Source organism: Cnephaeus nilssonii (genome assembly GCF_951640355.1).
Source record: "Cnephaeus nilssonii genome assembly, chromosome: 12".
In the NCBI taxonomy this organism is placed as follows: Eukaryota; Metazoa; Chordata; class Mammalia; order Chiroptera; family Vespertilionidae; genus Cnephaeus; species Cnephaeus nilssonii.
The window spans coordinates 17,908,485-17,921,941 of NC_137083.1; the positions used below are offsets into that span (position 1 = coordinate 17,908,485).

Genomic DNA, 13,457 nt, shown 5'->3' on the forward strand with positions numbered 1-13,457 from the left:
ACTAGATTCAGGAAAGGAAATGGCAGGGAGAGAGGGAAAGAGTCTGTAGTTGCTATAGAATGTGCCTGGCTGCTGCAGCTCACAGACAACTGATGAAGTCCAACTCTGAAATTTCAGGCAATCTGTGTACCAAGCTCCTCCTTTTCTGTAGTCTCCTCTTCCATTGGTAAAATTCTTTTGCAGGGTCATGTAGGGATCCCACCCCCTCTCTGTGTTTTCACTCTGAAGCTCTACACAACTTTACACCTGAATGAACGCCAAACCTCAGGGATATATAAAGGGAACCTTGAGGAGGAATTTCACAGTTACAGTGCAGAAGCAGAGGGAAAGGAATTAACTAGCTCTCCAGCCAAGCAAATCCTCTACTCACCATGCTTCCTCCTGCCATTCATTTCTATCTCATTTCCCTTGCTTGCATCCTAATGAAAAGCTGTTTGGCTTTTAAAAATGATGCCACAGAAATCCTTTATTCACATGTGGTTAAACCTGTTCCAGCACACCCCAGCAGCAACAGCACGATGAATCAAGCCAGAAATGGAGGCAGGCATTTCAGTAACACTGGACTGGATCGGAACAGTAAGTATGTTTTACTTCTATGGATTTTGTCTTTTCTTTTTTGGTAGCACTTAGCTCACATTCCTGTAAATGTGTTTCACCGCTTTCTAACCGGAACCATATATATTTTGCTAAATAATCTGGGAGTAATCTGCTGCATGTGTAGAGTGGCATTGTTTCTATAAAGTTAGCATAACTAAAACAGTGATTTGATAATGCAGGCACAGACTTACTAGTAAGTTTTATCAAACATCCAAAGAGAAAATGTTTCCAGGAATTAAACTGTTGCTTCTTTAAATCATGCACAGTAAGAATTTTTAAAAAGTGTTGTTCTACATAGTTTAAATTGAGGTTGTTTTCTGTTTATTTCAGGACATGTGCAATTCTGGTAAAGTGCATAGAGGTAACTAGCCAAAGTATGTATAAGAAATCACAAGGGAAAAAAGACGCTTTCTGGGGGGAATAATTGCTCACCATGAATTTCTAAAACATGTCTAGGGAAATAGTTGAAAGTTTTGATGATAATCAATGCAAATAAGGGCTAAAACTAAACAGGTTGGAGAATCATATTTTTCTGAGATAATTTCTTATTAACCAGATCAAAATTCAGGTTATTGTATATATCTGTGAAAGACTAGGGGAACTCTTATACCTTTAAAAATTTTAAAATAATAACAATGCAATAATATACAGGGAGCATTTTTGCCTTTTTCTGTGTGCTTAATTGACACACTGACCACTAGATAGAGGGATTTAAATTTCTTTTCCTCACTTCTATCCTTCAGAAGAGTTCACATGCTAATAATCAGGTTTTAAGAGAGACCACAGGAAATCTTACAACATTTTTTTGCTCCTCCTCCTCAACTCCATTCAACTGTGAAAAGTAGTTTTGACCTTTGAAAGGTCAAAGAACATATGAATGCAAAGGTCTAAAAAAATAACCAAGGTGTTTTAACTTTCATGGAGATGGTTGCTTTTGCGTACACAGGAAATGTCTGATAATTATTAGATTACTGAGCAATGTGGTGGGTATTCATTGTCAATGAACTGTCACTGCAAAAATGCTGAATCTCTATGTACACAGGAACAAAAAGCCAGGCAAGTCAGAATCATCTCCGGCTGTTTCCAGGTGCATTCCTGAGGTAGCTGCCGGAAGGTGAGCTGGAATCAGAGGCAGGCAGGAGAGCACACTGACTGGCCAGCTGTTGCACCCTTTAATTTTAATCCCACACTCGATAGCTGTATGTATGTATGTATGCATACAGACATTTGCCACAACTCCCACATCCTTTAGGTTATATTTCTCGCCTCAGAAATACTGGGAGATAGAGGTGAGGTAAAACTCCTAGTTTAAGACTTACTTCAAATTAGCTTTCACTAGTCTATGCAAGGCCACTTCAATGTCCTTGATAATTTTTGATGTTTTAAATGTCAGCAGTTATACTTTTAAACTTCTTTTTCTGGTTAACAAGCCTTGCTTCCCCCCCCCCCCCCAAGCTTATTACAGGCAATTTTCCTCAAGTTTAGATAAAGCAATGGAAAGGAAACCTCAAATATTTCAAGATTAATTTTTGCTTTAATTACATAAAGCATGCAACAAGAAACAACCAATTAAAGAACATTCTTATTAAATTCAAATAACTAAACAAAAAGTTTGCCATGACCAGTATTCACTAAATGAGCACCGTGGCTCCTTTTGCAGTTGTAAATCAGACATGTTAGGCATTTTTCTGCCATAAAATTCATGGAAATGTAGCCAAGTTGTTATGGCAACCATACGTTCCTGATTTAGAAGGTTTTATATTCTTTAAATTTTGAGTTGTAGTGACATTTTGCATTTTAAGCATTTTAATATTTGTACTTTTAAAAGATAGCTTGGGAATTTATGTTTAAAATGTAGTTATTAAGTTTGATATGCAAAATGTCAGACTGTACATATGTATTTATGATTTTTTGCAGCTAAGTTTTATAATTGAAACAGAATATTACAGATACATATGCATTGTACACTGTATTTAAATACTTTCCACATTTTCTCAATCTAAAAAACTAGTTAAATAAAAGCAATTGTAGACATTAACAAATATGATCTGTGAGCAAAATGATCATTAAAATATACTCTTTTTTTACACTTAAATGTAAGAGCTGCTTAAACCATACTGGAGAGTGAGACTAAGAAAATGGGATTTTTTAAATACTCACTCGAGTGAGCAATTACCTAATGTCATATATGAACAGAAATAAGGCCTATTTTACTTTATTCCAAAAAAATTTTATAGCTATGTAAACGGATCATTTTCATGAAAGTGTCTCTACCACCATCCAGGCAGATTTTTGCATTGTGGAAATAAAATGGATTATTTCTTTCTATTGGGCAATTCGTGATCACTTGCAATAACATCTGTGTCACTGCATATTACTTTTAAGAAACGCCCATTTGCTGACACCTCTCTCTGCACGCTTCCTTTTCTGTGTCCTGCAGCTCGGGTTCAAGTGGGTTGCCGGGAACTGCGTTCCACCAAATACATCTCCGATGGCCAGTGCACCAGCCTCAGCCCCCTGAAGGAGCTGGTGTGCGCTGGGGAGTGCCTGCCCCTGCCGCTGCTCCCCAACTGGATCGGGGGAGGCTATGGAACCAAGTACTGGAGCAGGAGAAGCTCCCAGGAGTGGAGGTGTGTCAACGACAAAACGCGCACCCAGAGGATCCAGCTGCAGTGCCAAGATGGCAGCACGCGCACCTACAAAGTCACCGTGGTCACCGCCTGCAAGTGTAAGAGGTACACCCGGCAGCACAACGAGTCCAGCCATAACTTCGAGAGCATGTCGCCTGCCGAGCCAGGCCAGCACCACCGAGAGCGGAAGAGAGCCAGCAGGCCCAGCAAGCACAGCATGAGTTAGAACTCAGACTCTAAAACTGGACTGACTGGTAACCATCTGCTTTACAGATTTGATTGCTTGGAAGACTCAAGTCTGCCATTGCTATTTTCTTACTTGAAAATATATGATTTCTGCTTTGATCAAACCCAGCATGCTGTCCTAAGTAGCAGGACCTTCTCTGGGAGTAGCTTTTCCTTTACGCGTTTTCCAAGATGTACACACATCCATGAGTGCAATTTGTATTTAAATTCCATGCATCCTGTAGTTTTAATTTCCCATGATTCTTGAAAGACCGGTGATACTATATATATACACAGTGTACTATATGTTGAATAATCACTTTTTAAAAGAGAAAAGGGCTTCTTAGTTACCCTGCACTCCCCAACCCATCCCCCTACCCAGCAAATCCCTCCCAAACTGAAAAGTTAAAAAAATTGTTGCCTTGAGTATTTATAATAATACTTCAGAAGGGTGCTTTTTCTTTTTCTTGGCAATCTTCATGGAACAGTTTAGCAGCCATGAGTGATCTTCCTTTGACAGAGTGAAAGACCTTGTGACATTTCACTTCAAAAATAAGCCCTGAAGCTTTTTACAGTCTCATAGTATGAAATTATACCCTGCATGCTGACCCTCGCTTGGAATGGAATGCCAGAAATGCATGGCAGCAGCTAATAAGTAAAGTTGATTAACTATTTATTTGTCAATGTTATTATTTAATGAGCTTTTACATGTGATTTTTTTTCAAAATGTAATTTTTTTATGTTATGAAGCTTTTTCATGTACCTAAATATTTTCCTGTATAATTTGTGGTTGGTTTAGAAAGATGTTGTAGATATGTAAAATAAATATTTTAGTCTTCTTATTACATATATGTTGCATCATGAACTTTATCAATAGTATGGATCTTTTCAAATCAATAAGATGCTTTGTAAAACTAAAATATGAAATACTTTCTTGTTTAATCTGTGCAATCAGAAGGCAATCTGACCTTCAATTCCATCAGTTTCTTTTAACAAAAATAAATACTGCTAAAAGTTATTGTCTTTGTCTATAACATGTATAAAAATGTACGTGTTTACAAAAATTACAGAATAAATGTGCCAGAGTAATTGATATGCTAGATAAGGCACATTCAAATTTTGACAGAAAGTTCTATAGTGAGAAAGAAGAAAGGGAAAGGGAGACCATCATTTTAAAAATATATATTTTTACTGATTTTTAGAGAGAGAGGAAGGGAGAGGGAGAGAGAAAGAGAAACATCAATGTGAAAGTGGAACATCGACTGGCTGCCTCCTGCATGCCCTCTATTGGGGATCAAACCCTCAACCTAGGCATGCGCTGGGAATCAAACCAGCAACCTCTTGGTGCGTGGGATGATGCCCAACCAATTGAGCCATACCACCAGAGCGGGAGACCATCTTTTCAGTAAATGGAATGATTGAAAAAGTTGGGTGGCGATCCAGCAATGAGTTGTAATAAGAATATCATAGTTATATTCCCCCAGGGATGCTAAGTCTGCTGCCCATTATAATCACCTGGGGGAGATATTATGAGACCCAATGCCCAGGTTGCCATCCAAAATACATCATAATATCTGGGGGTAGAACTCAGATATTGGCAGTTTATTTTTTTTAAGTTTTCCAGGTGATTCCACTGTGCAGCTGTGTTTGAAAAATAAATTGTGCAGAAATCACTATCATATGTTGGAGAACTTTGAATACTATTGCATGGCCTGCAAACCAAAACATAAAAATATATATTAACAACAAAGGAAACAAAAACTAATTTTTCAAGTTTGACATGTTGCTATTTAAGCAACACAGTCACAGTCTTGAAGCAGATTTTATAGGTAAATGACATGTGTCAACTCAATCAAATGATCAGTCCCATCATTCCAAATAAAGAAAACCACAGAGGCTTGGTTATGTATTGGTAAGAACTTTTGGGTTTTCCCATTTTGAATCCTGAGCATGAAGGAGTCCTTAATACATTTTTGTAGTAGGTTGTTGTTTTTGTAAATAAATGAGTCTAAAAGTCACATGTTTATTTCCTACAGCATTCTGTCTCTTCCCTATGAGAGGTGGGAGAGTCTCAACATATGTAAAGATGAGGAAATGTCTCTAGATTTTCTAATAATGCTAACTATTTGTATCATCAAATAAAATAATGATTCATAGTCCACTAAGTCCACTACTGATTTATCTTCCAATCTTAATAACTAAGATATTAAACTATTTCATACTATATCATATTAATACATGGGATATTCATGATAATTATATCATAGGTTGAATATACTAAAACTGTATTGTTTCATATGTCTATGTTACTTGTTCATCATTGCTCAATACAGGCATAACACTGAAAACTAAAGACACTTTGGCCATTTATTCCTTCTCAATAAGATATCCTAAGATATGAGGCATAGAAAGGACTTGGCCTGACAATGATTTTTCACAATCAAGAAGACTATGTCATTGCCTTTTACTGATAAAACATTAAAACAGTGATGGGCAACCTTTTGAGCTTGGTGTGTCAAACTTCGCCAAAAAACTGAGCATAACTCGGGTAGTGTGTCACTTTGAGGAAAAAACATAATTTCGCAAATGTTTCATCCTCAGGAGCAGCAAATGTTTCATCCTCGGCATGTGGCCGCCTCAGCGGCTGCGTGTCATCAGAAATGGCTATGCGTGTCAGTGCTGACACGCGTGTCATAGGTTCGCCATCACTGCATTAAAACAAAGGTTTTAGTGATAATGAAATGCTAAAATCATTCATTTTATTACTAAAAGTATGTGTTAGTAAATGAATGCACTAGAAAAATGAGAAGGAATAAAGGAAGCTTATAAATAAGACCTTTTGGGTCTCTGCTAAGTCAAGAATTACATCTATTTCTCATGGTCATATTCAATGTACTAATCTACTTCAGGCCAGGTTGCATTGGTGATGCATTTGTTGCATGGTATTTAACATCAAATGACAGGAAAAGGTCAGCAATGAATAAGAAAGGCTGAGGATAAAATCAGGCTCTCAGTGAAGTAAATATTAAAAGTCAACAGAAAGAGTAGCTTTGTAGTTACTATTTAAAGGTGCTAAAGTGCACTTGCCTCTGATTTGTTGATTATATTTCCATGTTTGTTTGTTATTCAGTTAACTCACATGTTCCAATTGGTTACACCCTGCATAATTGTATTCTCACTTTAGTAATTATCATTTCAAAACGGTGAATTGTGATCATTTTAGCAGAGTGACCTCTGGTTCACATTCATAATATTTATCTATAAAAGATTTGTGTATTAAATTTATTTTGGCCACTATGGATAAAGGACCTTTTCAAGTGGTTGAATAGATAGAAGATGGTTAATTAGATTGATAGAGATACATAGATGGACAAATGTATATAAATATGTATAATTATATTCAAAATATTAGAAATATAGTTAGATGTATATACCTATAAGAATTAAAGAAAAATTATTAGTATATATACAAATATCCTACATAATAAAAGGGTAATATGTAAATTACCATCACTCCGCTACGCCCACGATTGGGCCAGCGGGGGGTGCAGGGGGCGGGACTTGCGGTGGCCGGGGTGGCTGATTGGGCCGGTGGGACACTGAGCTCGCCTCGCCAGCGGAGGCTCAAGCTCAGCGTCTGCGCCATGGCTGTGCTGCGGCACAGAAGGGGCCTCTGGGGCAGCAAGCTGGGCATCTGGCTGCCCCAGCTGATGAGGCAGCACGGGCGGGCAGGCGGCGTGGCTCCTGGGGGAGGAGTCTGGCGGCGGTAGGGCCGCAGGAGCGCGCGGCAACGTTGGTAGAGGACGCGGGTTTCCACGCAGCCCGGGCTGGCCGAGGGAGGGCTCATGAGGGAGCCAGAAGGCAGAGGAGGTGGCGGCGGCCCCAGCCTTCCTGGGCGGGAGGTGAAGGCAAGACCCCGGTCTGGGCTCCAGCCACTGGAGGACCACGCCCCCGCCCCGCCGCGCCCTAGGGGCCCAGGGACTTTGGAGCCGCCAGCCACACTGGGTCCTGACCAGTGGACAGACAGCCAGCTCCCCCATGATCGAAAGCGGGGAGCTGTGTGTCCGTTCCAGCACCAGTGGACCCCCTGCCATCAAAAGCGGGGAGCAGGCTGCTAGCAGTGTCCGCGGAGCGTGCTAGGCTTTGCAGGGCAGTGGATATGGCCTGGATGGCAGGTTAGGCTTAGGGGACCCTACCCGTGCATGATTTAATCATGCACTGGGCCTCTAGTATAACATATATAGTGTCTATATATAAACTAAGTATAGACATGAAGCCTATATAAATATCTATTTTAAAAAATATTCTAATTATAAATCATTTATATTTATTCATTTATCCTAGTTATAAATAACCACTAATTGGCAATAGTCATGTTTATTTTACTGTATATTTTTGAAAAACAATGAAAATTAGTTTTTTTAGGTAAGATTCAGTCTCTTTAATTAAGAATGAATATTAATCCATTCTGGCCCTGAATGAAATTAGTAAGGTATTACCAGGAGATCTAGCTGTTTCATTTACCTTATGCTATTAGAACTATTTATATTTATTATGTAACATGATCTATCTATTTAGCATGATATTTACTTTAATAGACACTCAGTAGACTGGTTATATTAGATAATTATGAGTAGGAAGAAAAATATTTTGCTGAAGCAAAACCAGGTAACTTCCAAAATGCTGACTAAAATGAAAGCCTTTGAAAGTTTAAATTTAATATGTTGTAATATTCTTTTTTTGCAATCACCATGAAATCTAGGTATCAAAATCTAATTCATTATATTTGGGACTAAAACATCATTTGGATTAGATTTAACTCTTGAACATGTTTTTAGCACTAAAGTGGTAATTCACTGCATACTCTAAATTCAGCAATTATGTGCTTCCAGTAGTCATATAATCCTAATAAGAATGAAATACATTTTAAGTCTTTGATAGAATCCTTACAGAAACCCAGAAAGAGTTCAAGGTGAAATGACTTAAGATCTTCAGTGTTGGAGTGCACTCTCTTGTTAGAATGTTTCCTTCCCTCCAGGGCAGATAGAGATGACTCCCAGTTTGGTTTCATGAGAACCTATTAAATATAGCTCTATGTCAAATTGAAATGAATCTAGATTTGTGAACTAAGACATTTGCCACTAGAAATTTTTGTTACAGCTACAAAGAGAGACCCACAATAATAGATATACCCAAAATCATTCTCTTTGCATCATTTTCAGTGTTACTGGTTTTTCCATCATTCCTACTCCTGAGCTAACATGGCACTTGGTGCTGTTGCCGGCATATTTTGCAAATTGTCTGGAAGAGCTACAGGGTAACAGCTATTGCAGAAATCCCAGTGGGAAGATGTTTCAACTTCCAGGTTCAAGAATTGATTAAAATGAATTAATACAACGCTGACTGCATAATTATTTCCAGTGCAAATTAGACTGAGTGATAGTTTATCATCTGCATTAGCAGACCAGCTGGAGGATTTATTTTCTGTTACAAATAAAGACTGAAACAGTCTGTGAGATTTATAAGGGAACTTAAATATTTTCCTTTGAATATTAGTAACTGCAAACCAAAGGTTACCTTGTATTATTGCTTTCATTTTTTAGCATAGGATTAGGTGCTTGAATCTGAGAGAGAATGTCTATATTGACATAGTCAGTGACACAGCCATACTCAGCCAAAGTTCATTATTATTAAAGCTGAACAAGAGTTTCATGGCCTAAACATAACATTATTAAAATACAAGCATCACTTTTTTCAGTAGCAATAAATTCCTTTTTTGAAATTTGTCATGAAATTCACACAAATTTAAAACTCTTTTACATTATAATATTGGCAAATTTTCACAAAATCATCATGAGTCCTTTTAATCATCGAAGTGTTAACCTAAATTAGATATTCAAAACAGCCTAAAACACTGAACCCAGCAGCACAGTCAGAAACAGCACTTTTTAAACAATCCTTTATAATCTTTAACCAGTATTATACTTTATGTTAATCGGTTTAAATTTTTTACTAAGTAAAGCTTTCTCTGTATTTGTTTGCTCTCTTACTTTATACATGTGGTTGATAAAATACTTCCTGTGTGTGTGTGTGTGTGTTTACTTCCTTAAGCTTAGAGAGTTTAAGCAACAATAACAAAAACAACTAAAAACACCCAACTCCTTCTTGCCTCAAATTTCCTTATTGCAAACCAAAGACAAAAATTGCCAAGTGCATTTAATAACCTAATAAAGGGTTGCCATTTTGCCCAAATTTTGACACTATCTTTCCCAAGAGTTGATTCACTTTGAATACTAATTGATAAACATTTTACATTTAACTTGTGCTTAGTTTGACATTTAAAAAAAGTAATAGAGTTTTCAATTTGACTCATCTGCAAATTTTAAGGTAGCAATTTTATACAAATGACTTCAGAAATGTGATCTTGGAAACAAGACTTCAGATATGGTTTAGATTCTGCTGCTATTCATTAGTTGGGTGAACTTACACTTGTTCTTAAGCTTCCTAAGGCAAAATGACTTTACCCATAAAGTAAGAGCTGAACTAGATAATGTCTAAAGTGTCTTCCAGATTAATTACTCATGTTCTGTTACCCCAAACAATATGGCCATATTTTTAGTCACACCAACATTCAACACAGGCAGATATGACTAATGCTACTGTCCACTTCTAATGTTTCTAGGTCACTCAGTTGTGAAATTTCAGGATAAGTTGATCAGACATATGATGGAATAGACAGATTCCATCATACAAATGCCTGGTTAAGGCTGACAATGTAAGATGACTTTAGAAATCCAGCTCCAGGAGGGCTGAGACAGTAGCTGTTTGGGAGCATTTCTCATATTTTGTCCAAACTTGAACAAACACCGGGAAGATGTTAAGGACCAAGGAAAATGTGTTAGAATTTTTCTCCATAGAAAATACCATTGCTATTCTATTACCTACTCATTTCTGCAGAAAATAATAAGAAAAATCACCTGTGACCTCTACTAGGAATTGTGTTTTATTGTAAAGTAATGGTGTAATGATTTTGTTGAAAGTTTTCATTTTTAAAATCAAAATCATACATACTGTCATATAAGTGGGATAGTGATTTTTCTAGTCAAAATGTTTTATGGTATTTGACATTCATTCATTAATTTACTCATTTTTTTTAGCGATACTGAAAATCTGGTCTGTTTTTGTTAGGTTCTAATACATTGGGGAATCCAATTAAGAAAATAAATGCCCTACTGCTAAATTTAAAAGCAATTACACATAATCTCGCTTTTGAGCAAGACTCTAGAACATCATTGCTATGATCTATGAACTAAATTGTACTATGTGGACATAAAACAGGAAAAATATATTTCAGAAGGGAATGCTATTATTGACATAAAATTCAAGGTAGACTATTACAAACAAAAAAACATACTGGAAACTGGACAGATACATGCAAAAATATGAAACTGAACCACTTTCTTACAAAATGTAAAAAAATAAATTCACACTTTTCTCAATGACTCATAAAAAAAGTCAACAAACAATAAGTGTTGGTAAAGATGTGAAGAAAAGAAAACCCTTGAGCGCCATGTGGGATTGTAAATTGGGGTAGCCACCATGGATTAAAGACTTCAATGTAAGACCTGAAACCATAAAACTTCCGGAAGAAAACAGGCAGTAAGCTCTTTAACATTAATCTTAGCAATACTTTTTTGGATAAGTCTCCCCACGCAAAAGCAACAAAAGCAAAAATAAATGGGTTTATATCAAACTAAAAAGCTTTTGCACAGCAAAGGAAACTATCCAAAAAAGAAAAAGGCAACCTACTGAATGGGAGGTACTCACACAAATGATATATCCAATAAAGGGTTGATACATAAAGAATAAAAGAAACTCATACAATGAAAAAAAACAAAACAAAAACAAAACCACAAGAAAAAAAAACCAAACACAACAAGAGATAATTCAATCAAGAAATGGGCTAAGAATCTTCCTCCCAGAATACACACAGGTGCCCAACAGACATATGAACCGATGCTCAACATCACTAATTATCAGAGAAATGCAAATCAAAACCACAATGTGATATCACCTCACATCTGTCTGAAAGGCTAATATAAAAAAGTCAATAAACAGTAAGTGTTGGTAAGGATGTGAAGAAAAGAAAACCTTTGAGTACCCAATGAGATTATAAATTGGTGTAGCCACCACGAAAAACAGTATGGAGTTGCCTCAAAAAATAAAAAATAAAAAATAAAACTGTCAATATAATCCAGCAATTCCACTTCTGGGTATTTATCTGAAGAAATCTAAAACACTAATTTGAAAAGAAATATAGACTCCTATGTTCATTGCAGCATTATCTATACTAATAAAAGGATAATATGCTAATTAGAGTGGTCATCTTCTGGACGTCCTTCCAGACAAAGCCACAGTGGCTGCAAGGGCCGAGGTTCAGGCAGCCATGGGTGTCTGCGAAGTGCTGAGTCTCAGGCCGGCAGTGGCAGCAGCAGCTGGGTAATGGGGGCGGTGCCTTCCCCTGATCTGCTAGGGCACCTCCTGCAGAGGGAGGTCAGACTGGGGGCTGAGGCAGAGGCAGTCAGGGGCGATCAGGCCAGCAGGGGAGCAAGTTAGGGGCAATCAGGCCAGCAGGGGGGCAAGTTAGGGTTGATCAGGCTGGCAGGGGGGCAAGGTAGGGGCGATCAGGCTGGCAGAGGGGCAAGGTAGGGGCGATCAGGCCAGTAGGAGGGCAAGGCAGGGGTAATCATGCCGGCAGGGGGGCAAGATAAGGGTGATCAGACCAGCAGGGGGGAAAGATAGGGGCTATCAGGCAGGCAGGTAGAGGGATTAGGGGCGATCAGGCAGGCAGGGGAGTTAGGGGCAGGTAGGCGAGCAGTTAGGAGCCAGTGGACCCTTATTGCAAGAAGGATGTCCGACTGCCGGTTTAGGCCCAATCCCACAGGACATCCCCCGAGGGTCCCAGATTGGAGAGGGTGCAGGCCGGGCTGAGACCCCCCCTCCCCCATGCATAAATTTCGTGCACCGGGCCTCTAGTTTATAATAACCTAGATATGGAAGCAGTCTAGGTATCCATCAATAGATGAATGGGTAAAGAAGTTCTGTTATTAATACACAATGGAATACTACTTAGCAATAAAAAATGAAATCTTGGAATTGCAACAACATGGAGAGACCTAGAGGTTTTATGCTAAGTGAAATAAGTCAGACACAGAAAGACAAAGCCTATATAATAAAAGCCTAATATGTTAAGTGTCTGGCCGTTCTGTCAAAGTGTAATATGCTAATGATATGCTAAGGCCACTCAATTGCTCACTATGATGTGCACTGACCACCAAGGGGCAGATGCTCCAACTAGTAGGGTTGTTGCTGGGGTCCAGCCAATCAGGACTGAGCGAGATGGGCTGGACACGCCTTGGAGCCCTCCTGTGGTCCCTCCCCGACTGGCCAACTTCCCATGTCCCTCCCCAGCCCCAATAGTGCACCAGTGGGGTCCCTTGGCCTGGCCTGCACCCTCTCGCAATCCGGGCTGAGGGGCCTCCCTCCCCCTGCCCCGAGTGCATGATTTTTTGTGCAACCGGCCTCTAGTACCATATAATTTCACTTATATGTGGAATCTAAAAAAAACCCACATAAATTAACAAACAAAACAAAACAGACTCATAGATAAAAGAATAAAATGATAGCAAGGAAAGTGGGGTAGAGGAATGGGTGAAAAAGATAGAGGGGAATAGGAGGTATACACTTCCAGTTGTAAAATAAATAGGCCACGGGGATATAGCACAGGGAATATAGTCAATAATATCATCATAACTTTGTAATATGAAAGTTACTAAACTTAACACGGCTATCACATCATAAGGTATACAAATATTAAATCTCTATGTTGTACACCTAAAGCTAATATAATCATGTATGTCAACCTACTTTAGTTAAAAATTTTTTTTAAAATAAAAATATACTGGAAAAATGATCTTTATGATTGTTAGGCCTGCCAGAATGAAC

The 13,457-nt window shown here is 38.3% G+C and overlaps 1 protein-coding gene across 1 annotated transcript; it reads left to right on the plus strand.

The window, feature by feature from the left end:
• Positions 1-258: 258 nt before the first annotated feature.
• Positions 259-4,450, plus strand: SOSTDC1 (sclerostin domain containing 1). Its single transcript, XM_079785730.1, has 2 exons — positions 259-576; positions 3,038-4,450. Exons 1-2 carry the CDS (start codon positions 372-374, stop codon positions 3,451-3,453), a joined length of 621 nt encoding a protein of 206 aa, XP_079641856.1. The 5' UTR covers positions 259-371; the 3' UTR covers positions 3,454-4,450.
• Positions 4,451-13,457: the final 9,007 nt, after the last annotated feature.